The sequence below is a fragment of the Mustela lutreola genome, chromosome 7 (assembly GCF_030435805.1).
Source record: "Mustela lutreola isolate mMusLut2 chromosome 7, mMusLut2.pri, whole genome shotgun sequence".
Lineage (NCBI taxonomy): Eukaryota > Metazoa > Chordata > Mammalia > Carnivora > Mustelidae > Mustela > Mustela lutreola.
This window is the reverse complement of record NC_081296.1, coordinates 67,407,894-67,431,941: the sequence shown is the minus strand read 5'-3', so window position 1 is coordinate 67,431,941 and position 24,048 is coordinate 67,407,894. Positions and strand designations below refer to the sequence as shown.

The 24,048-nt window shown below is 37.9% G+C and overlaps 1 protein-coding gene across 3 annotated transcripts in view; it reads left to right on the top strand.

Moving 5' to 3' along the window:
• The window catches only part of INO80 (INO80 complex ATPase subunit), a 139,309-nt gene that overhangs the window by 53,947 nt on the left and 61,314 nt on the right, over nucleotides 1-24,048 (top strand). For all 3 annotated transcript variants that reach the window (XM_059181196.1, XM_059181195.1, XM_059181194.1), the window contains exons 15-24: nucleotides 7,149-7,208; nucleotides 7,632-7,774; nucleotides 9,145-9,229; nucleotides 10,221-10,338; nucleotides 11,313-11,398; nucleotides 16,671-16,838; nucleotides 17,072-17,205; nucleotides 19,253-19,320; nucleotides 20,060-20,153; nucleotides 20,926-21,097. In XM_059181196.1, the coding sequence (XP_059037179.1) occupies nucleotides 7,149-7,208; nucleotides 7,632-7,774; nucleotides 9,145-9,229; nucleotides 10,221-10,338; nucleotides 11,313-11,398; nucleotides 16,671-16,838; nucleotides 17,072-17,205; nucleotides 19,253-19,320; nucleotides 20,060-20,153; nucleotides 20,926-21,097 (1,128 nt within the window). The remainder of the gene's footprint in view (nucleotides 1-7,148; nucleotides 7,209-7,631; nucleotides 7,775-9,144; nucleotides 9,230-10,220; nucleotides 10,339-11,312; nucleotides 11,399-16,670; nucleotides 16,839-17,071; nucleotides 17,206-19,252; nucleotides 19,321-20,059; nucleotides 20,154-20,925; nucleotides 21,098-24,048) is intronic.

The window sequence follows — 24,048 nt, the reverse complement described above, 5'->3', positions numbered from 1 at the left end:
GGATCGAGCCCCGCATCGGGCTCTCTGCTCCGCAGGAAGCCTGCTTCCCTCCCTCTCTCTCTCTCTGCCTGCCTCTCTGCCTACTTGTGATCTCTGTCTGTCAAATAAATAAATAAAATCTTTAAAAAAAAATTTAAAAAAATAAAAATAAAAAAATAAAATCTTTTAAAAAAAAGTTACTGGGGCACCTGGGTGGCTCAGTGGGTTAAGCCTTTGCCTTTGGCTCAGGTCATGATCTCAGGATCCTGGGATCGAGCCCTGCATCGGGCACTCTGCTTAACAGGGAGTCTGCTCCCCCACTCTCTCTGCCTGTCTGCCTACTTGCGATCTCTGTCTGTCAAAAAAATAAATAAAATCTTAAAAAAAAAAAATTGTTACTGACAGTAACAATAATAAGCATATTACATCCTTTTGTTTCATAAGTGAGAAAACCAAAGTCCAGTTTGAGTGATTTGCTGCATTAGCCCCATGGATTGATACTCTTGGTCAAACTGCCATAGTAGAAAGTATCCACCTTATTATTTTAAAAGATATTTTGGCAAATCATATCATCAGGGCACATATCCTGTAAATTACGGCTTTGCCTTCCCCCCCATATTTTCATAAATAATTCATTTTCTTGATATTCTAAAGTCAGATCTTTAGTCCTAGTCGAGATTATAATTTCTAAGGTAGATAATAAAGTTGATTTTAACTAATTCAGAGGAAAAGAAGTGAGATTGAGGTCAGAAGGGAAGTATGTTGCACTAAATTGTGTAAGATGTGGAAAAGATTTATTAAACAGGGTTTAATTGTGGAAAGTTATTGAGATATAAGAAAGAATGGGTATGATTTATTATGTTGCTTGCAAGTAAAAATGGTAAAATCAGTTAAATGTGAGTTCTGTCCCCAAAGTAATGATGATAAAACTGCACAGAGAGGAAGATTTTATGGAGATTCTTTTTTTTTTTTTTTTAAGATTTTATTTATTTATTTGACAGAGAGAAATCACAAGTAGATGGAGAGGCAGGCAGAGAGAAAGAGAGGGAAGCAGGCTCCCTGCTGAGCAGAGAGCCCGATGCAGAACTCGATCCCAGGACCCTGAGATCATGACCTGAGCCGAAGGCAGCAGCTTAACCCACTGAGCCACCCAGGCGCCCCTGGAGATTCTTTATCAAGAGTTACTATTAGGGTCTCCCTGATTTGGGGTCTCCTTAATACATAGGTTCCATGCAGTTTAAAGGGTACAGGATAGGGTGGAGGTGGGGAGTCAGATGTTTTCTCGCTTATGTTTTTTAAGGAATAAGGACACATCTGAGATATTCCACTTAGGGATACCTTTGTGGCTATGGCCCCATTTTTGTGACTTAATTGTAGATTTAAAAACTGTTTACAAGGCACATTAGGTATATAGCTTTTAACTTTGCTGACATTTTTAAATTTTTAAGATGAGATTCTAAGGCAATTTGTTGAGTATTTTCTCTAGAGTTTGCCATTTGGTATATGGAGCTGTCATATTTTTTCTGCATTTATTCATTTTATTTCATTCATTCATTCATTTTCTTTTCCAGCACATGTTAAACAATCAGGAAGTTGAAAAATTAAGTCTTAAAATTTTCCAGTAAACAAGTTGTGGGGGCGCCTGGGTGGCTCAGTGGGTTAAAGCCTCTGCGTTTGGCTCAGGTCATGATCCCAGGGTCCTGGGATCGAGCCCCATGTCGGGCTCTCTGCTCTGCAGGGAGCCTGCTTCCTTCCCTCTCTCTCTGCCTGCCTCTCTGCCTACTTGTGATCTCTGTCTGTCAAGTAAATAAAATCTTTTAAAAAGGGGTGGGGGGGCTGGGTGGCTCAGTGGATTGGGCCGCTGCCTTCTGCTCAGGTCATGATCTCAGTGTCCTGGGATCGAGCCCTACATCGGGCTCTTTGCTCAGCGGGGAGCCTGCTTCTCTCTCTCTCTCTGCCTGACTCTCTGCCTGCTTATGATCTCTCTCTCTGTCAAATAAATAAATAAAGTCTTTAAAAAACAAAAAAAACAAAAGCAAGTTATGTTTTCAGTAATAACTGCACTGACCATTAGATGGCAGTGCATTACTGCTTGAGTCATTGATACCTCTCCTTTGATTTTGTGCCCGTGCCCGGAACTGAGTGCTCATTTGCATGTTGAGCTTCCTTTGGATATTCTAGGGGTCAGTAAAATATGGCCATGGAATAGGATGTGGTCCTATTCCAGTTGACACTTTCATTTGTCCTAGTTGTTTTGTTTTGTTTTTTATTGTGATAAAATACACATACAGAGGAAGGGCACCTGGATGGCTCAGTCAGTAGAGCATCCAACTAGATTTCAGGGTCCTGAGTTTGAGCCCCACATTGGGTGCAGAGATTACTTGAAAACAAAAAACAAAAAGAAACAAAACAACCCACAGACATACATGGAATGTTTAAAATGTAACAATTTAAAGTGTACAGTTTAACAACTTTTACAGTGTGGTGCAGTGATCAATACTTTCTGGTTGTAGAATTTTTTCATCATCCTAAACAGAAACCTCTTCCCCATTAAGCAGTCACTCCCCATTCCCCTTTCCCTCCAGCCCCTGGCTACCACAAGTCTGCTTCTCTGGATTTGCTTATTCTGGATATTTCATCTAACTGGAATTGTATAATAGGTTGCCTTTTATATCTGGCTTCTTTTCATATAGTATAATATTTTCATGTTGCAACATGTTATTTCTTTTTATGACAATATTTTCATTATCTAGACATTCTATATTTTGTTTATCCATTTATCTCTCAGGGGTATTTGGGTTGTTTCCACCTTTTGGCTCTTGTTAGTAGTACTGTTACGAACATTCATGTACAAGTTGTCATTTGAACACTTGTCCTGTGTCCTGTTTTCATTTCTTTTCATGTATACTTTAGAGTGGAATTGCTAAGTCATTTTGTATTTAACTTATTGAGGAATCTGCCACCTGTTTTTTTGGTCCAGCTTGCAAACTAAAAATAGTTTTCGTGTTTTTAAACTGTTGATTTAAAAAGAATAATATTTCATAACAAATGGTATATGAAATTTAAATACCTATATGTTGAAACACAACCACGCTCTCCTGTTTGTTATTTGTGCTTGTGTTCTTGCTACAACAGCAGAGTTGAGTAGTTGTGACAGAGATCATATTGCCTGCAAAGCTGAAAATGGTTATCATTTGCCTGTTTACTGAAAAGGTTTGTTGACCTCTGCTCTATTGATTCATTGTTTCTATTGCCATTACTTCTTTAGATTGTCAGAAATCTGTTCGCTTCTCTGCGAGCATGATTAAATGCAGACTGCTCAGATTTATATAGTTAGTTTAGTTTGCATTCAAAAGATACTTGGGTCTGTGATGATAACATCTGAAAGTTCATTTTATTTGGCAGATATCTGAGTAACATTTGTTTTATGATTCTAGTATGACCGATGTCTCTGACTTCCTCTTTTTCCCTAAGAGTAATATATTTGGTTTATATTTTTTCTATAGTTAATGTTCTGTTTTCATTCCTGAAATTCGCTATTTTGTGTGTTTTCTATTTTATTTATTTCTGTTCTTTTATTATTATTGTCTACTTTCTTGTGCACTTTTTCTTTCTCTAACATCTCAGGATGGAGCTTAGATTATTGATTTTCAGCTTTTTCTAGTAAGAGTTTTTAGGGGTCTTAATTGCTTTCTATGCATGACTATAGCCGTCCAACGGTTTGATGGGCCACACTTGCATTATTTGACAGACAGATCACAAGTAGGCAGAGAGGCAGGCAGAGAGAGAGGAAGGGAAGCAGGCTTCCTGCCAAGCAGAGAGCCCGATGCTTGGCTTGATCCCAGGACCCTGGGATAATGACCTGAGCTGAAGGCAGAGGTTTTAACCCACTGAGCCACCCAGGCACCCTGAATCTTTAATTTAAAATAATTTCTGGCTTCTATTTCAAGTTCCTGTTTGATTAAATAAGTCAAGGCTTATTTAAGAGTGATTCTTGGGGTGCCCAGGTGGCTCAGTTGGTTAAACATCTGCCGTTGGCTCAGATCATGGTCCTGGGATCCTGGGATCAAGCCCATTAGTCTCCCTGCTCAGCTCCCTGCTTTTCCCTCTGCCTGCCACTCCGCTTGCTAGTGTGCGTGCACACTCTGTCAAGTAAATAAATAAAATCTTCAAAAAAAAAAAAAATGTGGTTCTTGAGGCACTTATCTGGCTCAGTGAGTAGACTGTATGACTCTTGATCTCAAGGCTGTGATTTCAAGCCCCATATTGGGTGTAGGGTCTACTTAAAATAAGTAAGTAAATGTGGTTCTTAATTTTGAAACAAAGGAAGATTTTCTAGGTATCTTGTTACGGCTTAAATCTACTGTGATAGGTAAATAGGCTTTTTATGGTTTTAATCCTTTGAAATTTTTGAACTTTTCTTTTATGGTCCACCATATATATGGTCAGTGTTTCTAAATGTCTTGTGTCTGCAGAGAGTAGGTATTATGCAGTTGTTGAGGGTAGCGTTGTATATGCGTTGGTTAGGTCAGGTGTATTTCTGCTCCTCTCTATCTTGACTGGTATTTTTGTCTGCCTATCGAAATACTAATTGAAAGAAGTATGTTAAAATTTACTACAGGAATGTCTGGGTGGCTCAGTCTGTTACACATCTGATTTTAGCTGGGGTCATGATCTCAGTTTGCTTGTCCCTCTCCCTGCTTATGTACTCTTTGTCTCTCTTTCAAATAAATAAGTAAAAAAAATTTTTAAATTACTACAATTAAGGACTTACCTATTTCTGTTTCTTCTGTCCATTTGCTTTACATTTTGAGGCTGTGAGTTGTATACAAATTTGCAATTATTTTTCTCTTCCTGATAAATCAAACCTTTTATTATTATGAAATTTCTCTTGTTAAGACTTTTTGCCTTTGCCTCTTGCCCGTTATCTCTGGCATTAAATAGATGAGCTTTCTTTGGTTTTTATGTGGTATCTTTTTCTCTCTTTTTTGTTTAACCATTCTGTTTACAGTTAAGGTTTTTTCTTGCCTTTTGTTTATATTTATGGGGACTTTTAATCTAGTTGTTGATACATGAATTTAAATCTGCCTTGCTGTTTGCTTTCTACTTCTTTCCTTCTACTTCTATAACTTTCCTTTTCTCCTTTCTGGTGTCCTTTGTTTTTTTTTGTTTTTTTTTTTTAAGATTTTATTTATTTATTAGACAGAGAGAAATCACAAGTAGATGGAGAGGCAGGCAGAGAGAGAGAGAGGGAAGCGGGCTCCCTGCTGAGCAGAGAGCCCAATGCGGGACTCGATCCCAGGACCCTGAGATCATGACCTGAGCCGAAGGCAGCGGCTTAACCCACTGAGCCACCCAGGCGCCCCATTTGGTGTCCTTTGGATTGGTTAGAGTTTACTACTCTTTCTTTCCTTCTTAGCTTGCTACTTATACATTCATTTTATTCTTTAGTAGATACCCAGGAGAATATCCAAGAGTCAAGGAAACATGCATCCTTGACTTTTTTAAAAGTAACAGAAATTAATACTGTTACTGCTTTCCAGACAGTACAAGGGCTTTAGTATACTTTTTTTTTTCTTTTTTTCTTAAAGAGAGTGTGAGAGAGCCTTGAGCGCGATGGGGTGGAGGGAGAGAGAGAGAGAATCCTAAAGCAGGCTCCACAACCCTGAGATCATGACTTGTGTTGAAATCAGAGTTGGACTCTTAACCAACTGAGCCACCCTTGTGCCTGGGGCTTTTAGTATATATTTTAACTACATTCCTCTTCTGTAGACTCACATGCTGTTGTTGTTGTTGTTTTAGAGATTTTATTTATTTGAGAGAGAGACATGCTGTTTTGTATATATTTTCTCTTTCAAACCCCACAAATCATTTTATTATTATCTATATATTTTAAATTCATTTAAATGTATTCATATTACCTATTCACTGTTTTAATTGATCTTCATTTCTTCCTGTGTATTTATACTTCACTGTGACTGAGATTTTTCAGAGCAACAAAAAACATCAGGCTATAGACCTAAGAAGCACCTTGAAAGAAAAGCGCACCTAAAGATGTCACAGAAAAAGTTTTGAATTTTGCATTCTTTTGTTTCACCATGCTTTAGCCTAAATATTTCCCTCTGACCTATCATCTGTTTTACTAATTTTCTCTATACTCCATCTAATCTGTCATTAACACCCATGCATGAATTTTCAGTTTTAGTTATTTTATTTTTCAGATCTAAAAAAACTCCCTTTGGTACTTTATAGTTTCTAGAACACCACTGAATTTCCCAAGCTTATCTTTTAATTCCAGGAACTAATTAGCATCTTTTAAAAAAGTCTGTTTCTGATATTTCCATCACCTGGGTCTCCTCTGGGTTTATTTCCTGTATCTGTTTTTCATGTTTTCAGTTACGGGGTCTAGTTTTTCCATATGTCTGGGACTTTTTTGTTGGTTTTGTTTGTGTTTTTGTTGTATGCCAGACATTATGTAGGAAAAATTCTAGAGATAATTTGGGGGGTCTGTTTTCTTCTTCTTCCAGAGAGGATTTATATGTGTTCTGGGCTGGTGGTATTTGTTTCGTTGTTTTGGTTTTGGCCTCTAGTAATTTGGTGGGGCCCGGTTGGGAGTGAGGGCACTAATAATCCAAAGTCCCCACCTTAATCTTGTCAGGAATTGAGATGATTGAAAGCTAGCTTTCTGTACTTGTTAAGGCACATCTACGTGTAGTTAACCTTTACTGCCCATGGATATGTATCCTGTGATTCCCATCTTAAGGCCAGGAAGGTGGGTGGATCTGATAATCTTTTCTCCTTGAATTCCAGTTTTTGTTCTGTAGGCCCTGCGTCTCTTTAAAAAAAACCACCTCTTCAATTTCTTGGTTTCTCAACTAGAACTTTTGGAAAAGATCAACATCATTAGGAAAGATACGTACCAGGTGTCGGACTTTACTTTCTGGATGGACTTTCTTTTCTGGATCTTGATTCTGTAATTCTCTTCTACAGCCATAGTTTTCTGATGCCCTTTCACGAATGTTTGTATGTTTTAATTCAGTCCTCAAGAAGAGTACTAATGGCAGTATATTCATTCTTTTGGTTCTTTTAAAATCATTCTGAATAACATTTATGATGATACTTTTAAGATTATAAATAGGAAATAATCTACATAATGGTCCTTTTTCCAGGTGCTACCATATTGGGGAAATCCTCATGATAGAAAAGTTATCAGGAGATTCTGGAGTCAGGTAACTTTCAGCTTACTGCATATACACATGTGCCCATGTACATACACATACATATGTAATCATTTCTCCATTTTATTTGAGTAACTTCTTGTGCATAAAATCTTATATATGTTTCTAGACACTAGGCAAGTGCACTTTTTCTTCTATAACACTTTTCCCATTATAGACAATCACCTGGACTTAAGTCCAGAATTGAGTAAGAACTCTTAAATAAGTTGTAGACCAGTGTTTAACATGATCTCTAATTAAGGTGAGTACTTTAAAAAGTTACGGTTTAATTCATTGCACATCTACCACACAGAAGCAGCACATCTTTAGTAGGAGTTTGTTAAACAACTTAGCCTTAGAAAATAAAATCCATTCCTCATTATCTTGTGAGTTGATTAGGTATCTATTTTCATTCTTCCCTTCTTATATTTACAGAAGACGCTTTACACTCAGGACGCCCCCTTCCATGTGGTCATCACCAGCTACCAGCTGGTGGTGCAAGATGTGAAGTATTTCCAGCGTGTCAAGTGGCAGTACATGGTATTGGACGAGGCCCAGGCGCTCAAGAGTAGCTCCAGGTAACATGATTAGTAGAAACCAAACTAGACTGAGACAGTATAGATGTACAGAGAGAGAGGATACAGACTTACGATATCCTTAACGATATACACACAGGGGAGTAAGGGTCCGAGAGGGATCAGAACATGGCATGATACCGTTTTTGCATAGGCCACGTCTCTGACCAGAAGGCAAGAATTCCCTTTTGCATTTTACACGGAATACAAATATTAATGTTCAGAATACAAGGGTTCTTCTTCTTCTTCTTCTTTTTTTTTTTTTTAAGATTTTATTTATTTATTTGACAGACAGAGATCACAAGTAGGCAGAGAGGCAGGCAGAGAGAGGAGGAAGCAGGCTCCCTGCTGAGCAGAGATTCCCCACGTGGGGCTCAATCCCAGGACCCTGGGATCATGACCTGAGCCGAAGGCAGAGGCTTTAAACCACTGAGCCACCCAGGCGCCCCACAAGGGTTCTTCTTAACTTCTGTTTCTCTCCTCAGTATTTATTGCATCTTAATAGATTTTGTTCTTCCAGGAACATTTTTGTGGGAGAAGACAGACATTTTGTCTGTCTGTTGATTCAGGGATTATTTTGAACAGGAGGTCTTAGTAGGAAGTAGAATATTACATTATATAGATTGTAGGTTCTGTCTTTGTTCTGTGCAGGTTGTTCTAGTCCCTGATTGGTTATTAGAGCCCCAAGATCTTTTCATGGAAGTTACATGTTTAAAGTACTCTATTACCTTCAGTAACAAACTGAATAGTAAGTCATTGCCTGACTTTAAAGTGTTGCTCAGTGATGTTAAATGTCACATTTGGTGAACTTCTGTTAACTCTTGGTGAGCCCATATGACATTCTTAGAGATCCATTTTAACTGACAAATTGGTACTTGCTATCCTCCAACAGACATTACTTCATATTATACTCTTTTGAGGTAGGACATATTTATTACTGGGAGCAGTATACTCATTTTGCATTTCTTCTCACACCCTTTCCCTTTCTCCGTTGATCTTTCTATACTCACACTGGAAGCACAGAGATTAAGAATTGTAAAGCTTTCTACTGCAGATAAATACCTTATAATTAAAAGTCTAGTGTCAACAAAACTGACCAAAGATAGTAGAGCACTTTGTTAAGCCAGAAAAGATCGTACTCTGCCCATTTGAGGGCTATTTTTTCTAAACCCTAATACCATGGTTTCAGTATACAGGAGTCATTTTCTATCCTTGGCTTTGTTGAATAATATTTTTCAATGTGTACACAGTGGAGTACTTGATTCTGAGTGTTTGGAATTTTTTTGGAAAGCGTTTTTAGAAATACAGGGCCTTGGTAGGATGAAGAAAGATTTACTTCTAACTTGGAATTTGTAATTCATTTTACTGAACAGTGTTCGTTGGAAGATTCTCTTGCAGTTCCAGTGTCGGAATCGGCTTTTGCTAACTGGGACCCCAATTCAGAACACCATGGCAGAGGTAGGCATTAGTAAAGCCTTCAGTTTTATGTCTGCATTAAATAGAATGGTTCTAGCATGAATAGAATTCTTTCCCATGCCCACCTGGAACGTCACTTCTCTGTACAAATTATAATCCACACATAAAAGGAAGAATTTGACCATAGATTGACCTAAGTGGGTTTTTTGGGCATCATTCCTATTTTCTTATTCTCTGGCATAAGCAAATAATTAATGTATTCCTTTGTATTTATGGAATAACTGGTGGCCACATTAGGAATGCTACCTATCTAATACAGAGATGTTTTTATAACAAAACGAAAAGGTAATGTTCTTTGGCACTGAGAGGAGCTAAAACTCCTTATTTAGAAAGATGATTTATCATCTAGAACAAGGATCAGAAAAGTTTCTGTAAAGAGCCAGATAGTAGTTTTTTTCCCAGATAGTAAATAATTTAGACTTTACAGGCCATATAGTTGCCATTGCAGCTGCTCAGCCTTGCCAGTGTAATGTGAAAGCAGCCATAGACAGTACATGAAGGAATAGATGGAGCTATGTCCCACTAAAACTTTCCTTATAAAAGTAGTTGGTACAAAAGCAGCCTTTGTACCAGAGGCCATAATTTATTAACCTCCGATTAAGAGTCATTATTAATTAGCAAGTTATGCTACTTCAGATTATATTCTGTTGTGAAATGGATTTTTTTCAGTATATAAGATCTTTAAAACTATCACATTGCAAAATATGAGCAGGACTTATACTTTTAGACTTTTAGTTGGAAATTATTTGAAAAATAATCTCATTTTGCTATAACATCTTAGAAAATAAGAGTTTGTTGATGAGGCATGTGCTTACACACTCATTCTTTTTAGCCCATTTGCCAACACTTATACCTGTTCCTAGACACACACACATACCACCCCGCAACTTTCACTCTCTCCAGACCCTCACCATATCCTCACACACTGTCATTTTGTTATCCTACAGTTATTTCACATATCTTCTGTTTCCAGCTCTGGGCTCTGCTACATTTCATTATGCCAACATTATTTGATTCACATGAGGAATTTAATGAATGGTTTTCCAAGGACATTGAGAGCCACGCTGAAAACAAATCCGCCATTGATGAGAGTGAGTGCTTTTATGAACTCTATTTCTTTCTACTTATCAGTGTAGGCAACACATAATTGAATATTTTCTTCTATATAAAGAATTTTTTTTGCAGTGTTCATAGAAGGATTGGAGCTGTCTGGGGGAAGAGGTTCTCTTGTAAAGTAATTATTTGCTTTGTTTGTGTTTAAAAGAGCCTAAAGGATTTATACAGGTGATACTGCTGTACTGTTTACTATTTAACCAAAGCAGAATGGGCAGAGTTCAAAAAGTACCACATTTTGGCTTATAAAATCCTCATTTTCCATGTAGATTCTGAAAAACTCATATCAGGATTTTATTCCTAATTCATTCATTCCTAATTGAATGAGTTAAGGATTTTATCCTTATCCTGTGATGAAAACAGAAATATTAGAGGGATCATTTTTGTTATTTTCTTTCTATATTAGGATTTGGTTCCACTGTGAATATTTTAAACCTTATTTACCAATACTTTTGACCTTGTTGAATCATCTCTTTTAAGAACATTATGAGGTGTTTATTACATTGATACAAACAGACATCTACCAACTGTTAGAAAAGTCTTAATTTCTTATACTACAGTTTGTTAATTTGCTGACATACTTAGAAAAAATGATTTTGGAGGAACACTGGGAGGCCCAGATAGCGTCCATTTACCTATATGAGAACTCTGTTATTGATAAAATGATCCTAAAACACTCTTGTAAATTCTAATAAAAATTAAGTGGTCCTTGTTGGTCTGAGTAAGTGACAGAAAAATGCTTTTGCCCCATAGGCTATAGGTGGGTGCTGTGAAAATTCAGACTCCTTGGTTACCTACTTGAGGAAAAGATTTAAGTTTTAGTCTTCTTTCAGAGGTTCATCAAGCCAGAAGGTGTAAGAACAATTTAGTAAGAGATGACCATGATATATCTTTTGTTTGTGTTAAGTCAATATAATGTATTATTTGTCGGGGGGGCCTCCTGGCATTTCAGATCAACTCTCTCGATTACATATGATCTTGAAGCCATTTATGCTGAGGAGAATCAAGAAAGATGTAGAAAATGAATTGTCTGACAAGGTAAGGAAATAGTAATTCATTAGTTTAAGCCTTCATGGGATCTACCTTGGGTGGGGTTCCAGGACAAAAAAAAATTCCCTGATAAAGGTTTAGTTTGAAGGGTGATTAGTTTGAGAGAAAACCATAAACTTGAGTGGATCAAAGAAGATTTAAAATGACTCAAACAACCAAGGCAGATACTATTTTTTCTTCTTTTTGTTTTATACTTTTCATTAATTTGAGGCATTACAAAGGTAAGGGAAAAAGTATAATGAACCCTCTTGTAAACCACTGTACAGCTTCAGCAGTGATTGAGTCATTTCCATCCCCATCCCTCTAAATTATTCTGAAGGAAGTCCCAGATGTCTTTTATTTCATTTACAAATATTTTCATCTGTATCTCTAAAATATTTAGTCTTTTTTAAAGGATTTAGTCTTTTTTAAAAATACGTATCCATATATTTTCACATCTGCTAAAGAAGCTAGTAATTCCATTATACTGTAACATATCGAGATATTGCTCAGCTATCCTCATTTATCTTTGTGTGATTCTCTCTCTTCCCTCACTCTCCTTCCAACTTCTGTTCACTGCCCCACTCTTTCTCTGTTAAAGATTTTTGAAATCATAATCCAAGCAAGATTCACACTTGGTGTTTGGATGATATGTGTCTTTTTTCTCTTTTTCTAAGATTTTATGTATTTATTTGATAGAGAGAGAGATCACAAGAAGGCAGAGAGGCAGGCAGAGAGGGGGAAGCAGGCTCCCCGCTGAGCAGAGAGCCCGACGAGGTACTCGATCCCAGGACCCTGGGATCATGACCTGAGCTGAAGCAGAGGCTTAACCCACTCAGCCATCCAGGCGCCCCTGGGTGATATGTGTCTTAATAAATCTTTTAGTCCCTCCCTACATTTTTCCCTTGTTGAAGAAATTGAGTAATTTGTCCCATAGAGTATCCCACATGTAGGATTTTGCTAATTGCATCATTGTGTTGTCTAACATGTTCTATGGCCTCCTGTATTTCTGTAAACTAAGAATTAGAAGTTTAATGTGCTTTGGGTTTTAATATTTTTTCCTCATATTAAGCCAGTAATTTTGGTTTGTTGGGGTGCCTGGCTGGCTCAGTCAATGGAGTATGCAACTCTTGATCTTGGGGTTATGAGTTTGAGCCCCACATTTGGCCTGTATGTTACTTAAAAATAAAATCTTAGGGGCACCTGGGTGGCTCAGTGGGTTAAAGCCTCTGCCTTCAGCTCAAGTCATGATCTCAGGGTCCTGGGATCAAGCCCTGAATCTGGCTCTCTGCTCATCAGGGAACCTGCTTCCTTTCCTCTCTCTCTCCGCCTGCCTCTCTGCCTGCTTATGATCTCTGTCAAATGAATAAATCAAATCTTTTTAAAAAATAAAAATTTTTTTAAAAAATCTTAAAACAATTATTTTTTGGTTTATAGATATCTTTTTTTGAATCCTTACCAGACTTATTTTTTTTTCTTATGCCTGTGAATCCTCCCCATATTTTCCTTCTGCTTTCTCTGCCAGTTCCAAGTCCTTCAGAGTTTTTCCCCCATCTTCCATAGATTCCACCTGTTTTTCACAATTTTCCTTCTACCTAAAAGGCATCTTCAAGGTTCTTGATAATATCAGGTGGTTCTCCTCTGTCACTGCCAAAAGGTTAGATTATTTTGAAATTAGTAACTCTCTTTGAAAGATTGTGGTGGAGGGCGCCTGGGTGGCTCAGTGGATTAAGCCGCTGCCTTCGGCTCAGGTCATGATCTCAGAGTTCTGGGATCGAGTCCCGCATCGGGCTCTCTGCTCAGCAGAGAGCCTGCTTCCCTCTCTCTCTCTCTCTGGCTGCCTCTCCATCTACTTGTGATTTCTCTCTGTTAAATTAATAAATAAAATCTTTAAAAAAAAAAAAAAAAAAAAAAAAAAAAAAAAGAAAGATTGTGGTGGAGATAGATACCTTTAAAGTGAGGCGTACCTTTGTACCTTTGTTTTATTTATTTTTAAGAAATCGTGATGACTATTTTGTGAAACTTTTTAATATTAAAAAAATATTAAAAGCCAAACAGTATTGCACAGATACACCTGATAGAAGGAAAATACTTTATAAAACAATGAATCTCTTAATATCAGAAAGGGCTCAAAAAATGATAGAATGTCAAAATTTCTGTTATTTGGTGGTGATTAGGGAGGTTATCAGAGGATGTAGTATGGTTCTTAATCACTGTGCATAGTATTTTCCTTACGATTTCTTAAACATCAATATTATTTCCAATCTTTTTTTTTTTTTAAGATTTTATTTATTTATTTGGCAGACAGAGATTACAAGTAGGCAGAGAGGCAGGCAGAGAGAGAGGAGGAAGCAGGCTCCCCGCTGAGCAGAGATCCCGACGTGGGACTTGATCCCAGGACCCTGAGATCATGACCCAAGCCGAAGGCAGCGGCTTAACCCACTGAGCCACCCAGGCGCCCCATCCAATCTATTTTTAAATAATATATTTCTTGGGTGCCTGGGTGGCTCAGTGGGTTAAGCCGCTGCCTTCGGCTCGGGTCATGATCTCAGGGTCCTGGGATCGAGTCCCGCATCGGGCTCTCTGCTCAGCAGGGAGCCTGCTTCCTCCTCTCTCTCTCTCTCTCTCTGCCTGCCTCTCTGCCTACTTGTGATCTCTCTCTGTCAAATAAATAAATAAAATCTTTAAAATAATAATAATAATATATTTCTTTATTAAACTCTTTTTGCCTGCTAACCACTGGTATATAAAGATGTAGTGTCCAGGTTCCATTCTGATTTTGAAGGGACTTGAATATATAACTAATACTGTATCATAAGAGATATAGTGATTATCTGTGTGAAGTATAATGGGAACACAGATAAGGGAATAATTCTGTTAGGGAAGGTTAGAGAAGGCATCAAAGCAGAGATGACATGTGAGCTAGGGCTGGAATAATGAATTCGCATTTACTAGGAAACTGTGGTAAGGAAGTAGGTGTTTGGCAACAAGACCAATGAACAAAAAGGTAGAGCAGCATTTATGCAACATGTTTAGCAAACATTACTAAGCATTGTTGCTAGGGTATATAGGAGGTCCTGGTGATGAGAAGACTGGGACAGTAGGGTTGATTAGAATATGGAAACCCTTCTCTGCCTACCGGAGAATTTTTAATGTGTTACTTGAGGCAGTGATGTACATTGAAGGTTCTTCAGCAGTTGGAATCACCTTATAAGATTTGTTATAGAACGTTTCTTAGAACCAGTAAAGACTATAGGCAGGAAGATCTCTCCCTCCCCTGCGCACACACACACAAGATAGCAGTCTAGATTAGGTATGGTGAGATTCTGGGAGTGGTCAGAAAGCATGATTATTAGAGGTTAAATTCCAGGTGGATTTGAGGGACTTGGGAAATGATAAAACATGGGCATGAGAAAGAAAAAAATCAGATCCAGTTGAAATTTCTTTTTGGGTAACTGAATGAATGGTAATGCTGTTAATCAGTTGAGTAATTTATGGAAAGGATCCCCCCCCCCCCCCCACTGACTTTGGTACAATTATAGTGGATAGTTGAAAATACGGGGCTGGGAATGTTAGGGAAAATATTTTTGAAAGTCACTGCAATGGATAGCAGTTGGTGCTATTGAAAATGGAGGAGAGGTCAGATCTTTGCAGGTCAATACTGCTGAATATGAGATGATCTGCTGCACCAAGTCAGTTGCAGGGGAATCCCTTCAAAAAACTAAAATTTAGGGGACCTGGGTGGCTCAGTGGGTTAAGCCGCTGCCTTCGGCTCAGGTCATGATCTCGGGGTCCTGGGATCGAGTCCCACATCAGGCTCTCTGCTCAGCAGGGAGCCTGCTTCCTCCTCTCTCTCTCTCTGCCTGCCTCTCTGCCTACTTGTGATCTCTCTCTGTCAAATTAATAAATAAAATCTTTAAAAAAAAAAAACAAAAACTAAAATTTATACCACCAGGGAGAAGTAATCCAAGTCTAGATGAAGAGAATACAGAGTCCAGATGTAAAATTACTTGAGGCTATTGCAAGTAAGAATACCTTTCTCCAGTTACAAAATAATCCCAGAATATGCAGTTTAAATCTGTCTACCGACGGAAGCACTAGAAAAATTAATCATGGGCATAATAACAGTGGAATACACTATTCTGAAGCATCTGTAATGGCAACGTTAGAGCCACCTCATACAGAGATGACAAGTAGGCAGAGAGGCAGGCAGAGAGAGGAGGAAGCAGGCTTCCTGTGGAGCAGAGAGCCTGATGTGGGACTCCATCCCAGGACCCTGACCTGAGCTGAAGGCAGAGGCGTTAACCCACTGAGCCACCCAGGCGCCCCAGTAATATCATTTTTGCCTAAGCTTGCTTAAGTTTGGTTTCTTTCTCAACTGAAAGTGCCCTAATGAGTATATTTTCATTCCACTGAACTTTACTGGGCATTTCAGGTCTCTTTATAACCCAGCACCTTTGCAGGTAATAGTCCTTGTGAGAATGAAGGTGTAGGTCTGATGTGGAGAACAAAGGCAGGAGAAAAAAAAGATTAAATTTCCTTACAGCTTACAGCCCACTGACAAGTATTTGGGACAGGTAGAGTGACGTTCCTCAAGGAACTCAAATGCCTCAATGTTAATACTTTAGTAAGGGCAAAAGGCAACCTTAACTTGGCATAAGCCCTACCTCCAGGATCTTGTAAGTCTTTAACACATAAAAATCTGTTTGGAAACTTCCTTTTTCTTAACCCCCACCTGCCAAGATATATGTTAGCAATCATCCTCCATGCATGTGGCCCACTGATGTACATCTGAAGGGTCTCATGACTAAGGTTATACTAGACAGTAGTAAATGACTTTTTCTTAATAATAGCTAGCCCTTCAAGGTCCTGGCAAGCTTGCTTCCAAATTCCTTAGAGATTACACTATCCCTAAACTCCTTCCATCTTTGAAAGAATATAATCAGCCACCCCTCACAACCCCATTGCAGCTCTTTCTGTCCAGTCTCTGTGCTCTAATAAAACCACCTTTTTGCACCAAAAAAAAAAAAAAGAAAGAAAAAAGAAAATGGAGGAGATTTCACAGAGACAGCATGTAGAGTACAGTGACAGAGAAGAGCGTCAAGAAAAGAATACTTTTCTGCATAATTAGCCACATCCCAGGTTTATAGAGGTACTGAGTTTCTAAAGATTCATCTGTTGTCTGTTCAGTTATAATCTGGCTTTCATGTGTTTCTTAAGCTGATACTGAATTCTCTTAGAAACTTGTTTTCAAAGTATAAATGTCCTTATTGATTTTTAGATTGAGATTCTGATGTATTGCCAACTGACCAGCCGACAAAAGCTTCTATATCAGGCACTAAAGAACAAAATTTCCATTGAGGATTTATTACAGTCTTCTATGGGCTCTACCCAGCAAGCACAGACCACCACCAGCAGCCTCATGAATCTGGTCATGCAGTTTAGGAAGGTAAGATTTTAGGTCAGCTGCCTTGCAGTTGCCTCATTAACCCATTTCAAGAAAAAGGCTCTGACCTTGGTCAGATAAACAAAGGCTGTTTAAAAAAAAAAAAAAAAAAAAAAGATGAAATGAGAAAGTATATGTTCACAAAAGTAAACATTCAGGGTTTGGGATTCCCGTGATTTTTCTGGGAGTTATGTCTGCACGTGACAGTGGTATTTTTTTATTTTCCTTCCTCTTAGGTTTGTAATCACCCAGAGTTATTTGAACGACAAGAAACTTGGTCTCCATTTCATATTTCCCTAAAGCCATACCAGATTTCAAAGTTTATCTACCGTCATGGACAGATCAGGGTCTTCAACCATTCACGAGACAGGTGAGCACATACTAATACCTGTTTACTGTAAGGGTGTTTTTGTAATTTTGGGGTTTTGTGGCTTAATGGCTTTTGGGGGTTTAGTGGAGAGTGTTTGAGTTCCCCAACAATAAGGTATTTAAGCATAGGGTGGACACCTATTTATTGAGGGATGTTGTGATAGAAATCTGTACCGTATCAAGGGTTTAATTGACTCTTAATAGCTCTAGCCGCTTCTGGTTGCTTTTCTGATTGAGGAATGTGCACATAGTGCAAATATGTACTTGTGTCGAGAGATCACCGTATGTCTCTACTCCAGTACTGAAATTGTTTTGCAGTAGCTTATTTTATACTTGGAATAGCGCTTGTGGGAGAGCTGATTGTATTTCAGATTAATCAAATTTACCTCCTCCCGGAATCAGTGACAGATTTGGTTAAAGGTGAAATGGTTGTAATGTAATATGCTAGAGACCAATTCCATTCAGAAAATGTGTGTAGGTCCATTCTACACCTGGGAGTGAGGATATCCCTGGCTTTTGAATTTTTTAACAAGCTCCCAAAGAATTCTTATGCACATCAAGATTTGAGAATCATAGATTTAGAAAGTTCTTCTGTAGAGAAACAATATAAGCAGCATTACCAGAATAGTCAACAACATTTAACCTAATGAAACTGAAGTTGAAGGGCATCTGGATGGTTGATTAAACGTCTGCCTTCACCTCAGGTCATGATCCTGTGGTCCTGGGATCGAGCCCTGCATCAGGCTCTCTGCTCCTGGGGGAGCCTGCTTCCCGCCCCACTGCCTGCCTCTCTGCCTGCTTGTGATCTCTGTCTGTCCAATAAATAAATGAATGAATGAATGAATAAGAGAGAGAGAGAGAGAAAGGGAGAAAGGAAGGGAAAGAAAAAGAGAGGGGAAAGAAAGAAAAAGAAAGAGAGAAAGAAAGAAAAAAAAAGAATGAATGAATGAATTCTTGGTCTTGGGGGTGCCCGGGTCACTCAGTTAGTTAGTGTCTGCCTTTGGCTCAGGTTCTAATTCCTGGGTTCAAGCCCCACATCTGGCTCTCTGCTCAGCGGGAAACTTGCTTCTCCCTCTCCCAGTCCTCCTGCTTCTGTTCCCTCTCTTGCTGTCTCTCTCTCTGTCAGATAAATAAATAAAATCTTTGAGGGGGTAGAATTATTTGTATGTGGGGCATCTGGGTGGTTCAGTCGATTAAGTGATCTCAGGTCATGATCCTCAGGGTCATGGGATTGAACCTCGCTTCGGGCTCTACATTCAGCTAGGAGTCTGCTAGAGATTTTCTCCCTCCCCCTCTTCCCCTACCCCCTGTTCCCACCCTTTCTCTAAAGTAAATAAATGTGCCTCATTAGCGCAGTAGGTAGCGCATCAGTCTCATAAAGTAAATAAATAAATATTTTTTTAAAAAAATTATTTGTCGGGGCGCCTGGGTGGCTCAGTGGGTTAAGCCGCTGCCTTTGGCTCAGGTCATGATCTCAGGGTCCTGGGATCGAGTCCCACATTGGGCTCTCTGCTCAGCAGGGAGCCTGCTTCCCTTCCTCTCTCTGCCTGCCTCTCCGTCTACTTGTGATTTCTCTCTATCAAATAAATAAATAAAATCTTTAAAAAAAAAAAAAAATTATTTGTCTGTGATAGCTCCAGACTATTACTCAACTAGATGGGCAGAGGAAAACAGGCCACAGCTGTTGTGCTGTTTGTTTCATATGGTACATGGTAACCTACAACTTTGAATTATGATTCTCTGAAATGAAATGAGACCACTTTGAACTTGTATTACTTTCTTACATCTATATTAATTACTTAGTACTGTCTGACATTTATGCCATGATTTCTGCCTGGTAATATGGCAACAGATCTCTTAAAAGTATTTAAAATCTAAAAGATTCTATTTAGAATCTTTAGATTCTAGAATTTAGATTCTAGATTCCAGATTCTAGAATTTAATAGAATCTTAAAAATTCTATTAAATCTAAAAGATTCTAATCTAGTTAACTTCCCAATATTTATGTTTGGATTTATTTTATTTTATTTTATTTACTGATTTTACAGGTGGTTAAGGGTTCTTCTTTCTCCGTTTGCACCAGATTATATCCAGCAGTCTCTCTTTCACAGAAAAGGTAGGTGTTTTGATTTTGGGGAAGGAAAGTATGCCAGGGATTTATCAGAATGCTCTTCATTTTGCTTAATGATTTTCAACTCACAATGATTTTGCCTGCATGCTGGATCTTTACTTATAAAGTCTTGATAATCTTTAAGTAAATTAGTTGTCTTCGTCTGTAGATGCTATGATTTGTGGCCATAACAGGAAGCAATAAAAAATTATTACATTGACCTTTCATTTTATTTTATACCTGCCTCTTGTGCTCGCTTCGGCAGCACATATATTTTATACCTGCCTCTTAAGAGTGTCTTATACCCTTGAAACTTGACAGAGACAATGCAGGACTTTCATTAATGTGACTTCGTTCCTTCTCCTTAGTCTAAGGGAAAGAAGCAGCTCACCTTTGAGCATTGTCCATGGTAATAAGGCAAAGTTTCAAAATCTTTTAACTCTACACTATTCTTTTTCCTGTCATGATAAAAAGAGAAACGCGATTAGCCAAGGATCCAAAAAGCCCAAAGGTAGTTAATGAGCCAGCTCTACTCTGGCCCATGTATGCCAGATCTCATAGGTCTGCCTCTCCCACGTGAGGTTGTAGTACAAAAATGTGACCCCCTGACTTCCACCATAATTGCTGGGTTGAAACCTTTAGATATCTTTTCACTCTTAAATGAAAAGACAGCAGTTCAGTAGCTTTAGTTGACTGTTATTTTTTCACTTGCTATTGGGTTTAACTTTGTCCTTTGATATTCCAGGTGTTAATGAAGAAAGCTGTTTCTCCTTCCTTCGCTTTATTGATGTATCTCCAGCAGAAATGGCAAACCTCATGCTTCAGGGACTTTTGGCCAGGTGAGAAGTTTCCTTAATTTGATGAGAAAGCAGTTGAGAATAAACAGAGTTTGAGCTGTGAAATTAAATACTTAATATTGTATCATCTTAGCAAGCCTCTTATTTTTTTCTTGTTAAGAGTAAAAATTTTTATAAGGGGATCATAATTTTCTTTCGATCATTTAATAATTGCATGATGCTTCATGATATACCTGAAATAAAAATTATTTCAGCTCAACCCCCAAATGCTGCCAGAAGGTCTTTAAGTCTTCTTAATTTCTAGTTAGTCTTCTATGTTATATTTGCTCCTGCAGGGCAGATAATGGCAAGTGAGTCCTTTACTTGATAGTGATTACAGCATAAACCTGTCTTAAGTATTCTGGGAGACTTAGTTCTGGTTTTTTTCCCCCTTGGAATAATGATTTTCACTTATGTTATTATTTTGTATTTATGTAATAATAAATAGTGACCTTGTTAGTAAAGGCTATCTCCCTAATACGAGGATATTTTTATAATGGAATTTTTGTAATAGAGTTAAATATTCTTTAATATTGAGTGGAGCTTTATGGAGGATTTTAGTTTTCATAGTAGCAAACCAAGTCATGCCAAAGATGGAATTTTTAGAAGAAAAGTGTGAAATGGCATCATCTGAAAGTAGGGAGGAACTGTTTCTAAAATGCTCAAGATGTACAAAAGAGACACATGAATGAAAGGCAAGGTTCCTTGCTGCTCTGAACTACCCTCAAACCTCCATGGAGCACTGAATAAGCATGTCTGCTGTGGTCTGTTTCAGATGGTTAGCTCTTTTCCTGTCTCTGAAAGCCTCCTACAGGCTCCATCAGCTGCGCTCCTGGGGAGAGCCAGAAGGGGAGAGCCAGCAGAGATATCTGAGAAACAAGGATTTCCTTCTTGGGGTTAATTTTCCACTCTCCTTTCCCAACCTTTGCAGCTGCCCTTTGTTAAAGGTAAGCACTTACTTCACTATCAGCTATCTGTGGTAGTTCTCACTTACCTTCTCTTTGCATCAGTAAAAGGAGTAATAAAGTCAGTGATGGATTCATGGAGCCACAAGTTCCTAGAGGAGTGGGAGCGGTGTGCTGAGTTAATAACTTACTGTCATTTCATAGACGGTGGGGGGGGGGGTACATGTTTGTGCATGTGTGTATATTTAGTATGTATTTAATACATAACTTTACTGTAAAGTAGAATTTACAACTTTACTGTAAAATAGAATTTAAATTTACAACTCTTTGAATTTATCCATGTAGGTACACTCAGGTAACTACTAGATCATACCTAGATTAAGGTGTAGAACATTTCCAGTACCCAGAAGTCTCCCTCATGCATCTTCCAATTTAATACCTCCATTTCAGAATAAACTAACAAAACCACTATTCTGTCACCAAAGATTATTTTTGCCAGTTTTTGACCTTCTTGTAAATGGAATTATCCCATACATGCACTTTTGTGTCCACATCCTTTCCTTTAGTATTATGCCTGTGAGATTCATCCACATTGCACATTTCTTTTGTATACGATGAAATAGTCCATTGTCCGAACACACCACAATTTAGTGACCGTACTGCTGTTGGTGGATATTTAGGTTGCTTCCACTTGGGGGCTATTGTAAATAAAAGTGCAGTGCATATTCTTGTACATGTCTTTTGATAAATGTACACTACTTTCTCTGGGATTCAGATCTAGGAATGAGATTGCTGTATCATCAGGTGTATGTGTGTTTAGATTTAGTGGCCATTACCAAGCCTTTTTCCAAAGTGGTTTTAGAAATTTATCCTCCTACTGGCAATGTGAGAAGTTTGCTGCTGTTCATCATCCTTGCCTGTACCTGATATTGTCAGTCCATGTTGTTGCATTTGTAATGTTATCTCATTGTGATTTTAAATTGCATTTCCATGAAAAATAATGATGCTGAACACTTTTTCATGTAATTGTTCTGGCCTTTGTAGAATAGGTGAGTGAGAAAGTGACAGAAGGTAAGGTTATAGATGTAGGTCCAGATCATAAGGGACATCATCAGTTCTTGCAAGGATTTGGATTTTATTCTGAATGAAATGGGTAACATTGGAGAGTTTTGAAAAGAGATTTGTGTATTTATATATTACAGTCCTGAATTCAAAGTTAAGAAGGCAGGGCATTTTCCTTGTGTCCTCTAGAAAATTTGATGGGTCATTAGAGTTAATTGCTGTTGAATGCTAGCTATTCTTTTGTTTGGATCTGGTATTTGCCCGTGTTTGCTGAAGAATCCGTATGACTTCCTCTGTTTTCCCAATTGGTTTCTCAAGCATTGCTCCATGTGTGTTTTTGGACTCTGGTGAGAAGATTGGTAATGCAGAAAGGAGAGTAGAATTCAGGCTGTTGCAATAATATGGTCCGTGGTGGCAGGGTGACTTCCTACTGGTGAAATATTGCTGTAGCTGGTCAAGAGTTGTTCACCTGCATTTGATAATTTATATTTCTATAGTTATAAATTGTTGCTAGTTTTATTTTTGGTACAGGAAGCAACATTTTCTAAGCATTTATTGCCTTATGTAGACACTACATCTTTCTTAACTCTCAAAGATCCACCTTCCCATGTTTATATTCTTTTGTTTTCTGAAAATACAGTAATGTATTCATTGTTTGTGTTCAGTGAGGTCCTTACATCAACTAATGAATTTCCTGAGAAATTCAGATATGGGCTTTATGCCTTATGGGAAGTTATTTTAATTGAAGTTAGATTCACTTTCATTTCCTCTTTAATTTTATTTCATGTTGTAAATGGAAGTTTGCTGCTGTAGGGATTTACCATGTATACAACCATTAGGTCGCAGGCAGCTGAAAGCTAGCTCTGTATGTGTAGAGACACTGCGCTGCTTTTGGTCTCATCATCCTTATTTCCAACATGTATATATTAAAATATCAACCAGGCAGTGTATTTTGCCAGAGTTTGTTGATCTGGTACGAGAAATTGTTGCTTTCAGCTAAGCGGAGTGGTCTTTGCATGGTATCTAGTCTTAAAGGTTCACCTAACTTCTGAATAAAGAATAATTTTTTGAGACTCCATGTGTAATATTTAATAAAAATATAATAAAGCCCACTATAGCTCTGGTGTTCAAGAATATTAAGAATATTTCTATCACCGACTGATGTGTGTAGATACACAGAATACTACATACATATACATATATATTTTTATAACAAAATACTCACAAAGCAATACTTAACCTTCATGTACACTGCACTCTGGTTTTTTTCTTTTGTTCCTTTTTTTCTTAATGTTAGATGGAGCCTACTAAAATAGGATTTCATGACCCTAACTAATCACAATTTTTAAAATACAGCATTATATGACCTCATAATATTAGAATAGCTAGAGAACTAGATAAAAAGAGTCACCACGTAGAAGATTCTGGATCATTCTTTTTAATAGTAAGAAAAGAACAAAACATTTGGAACTTAAGAATCTCACTTTCAGTTGTTCAGAGAACTGAATGCACATTTCACTGTGTACTTACCCTGACTTGCATTTAGTAGTCAAGGTCCGTCTTTGTCTTAGTATAGTCTGATATCTATCTGTTATATCCTTGGTATTCAAAGATAGTATAAATAAAGATAATTAATTTTGAAAGAACCCAGCTTTCCTCATGTTTGAAAGATCCAAACATGAGGAAAGTAGTTTATTTTGGGAACTGTCCCCCCAAGAATGGCTTTCTTAGAATGTGCCTGTCACCACTACTGTTCTGGTTCTCACACTGGTTCTAAGTTTTTCCTATTCAAGAAGCATTTACCTAATTTATCCAGAGAACATCAGTTTTGTCTGTTATACAAAGAAGAATAGAGAATGAAATTTTGAACACCTAATCCTTTAGAACAGATTTCCACAATTCATTAATTAAGAATATAAAAGCTAAAACTT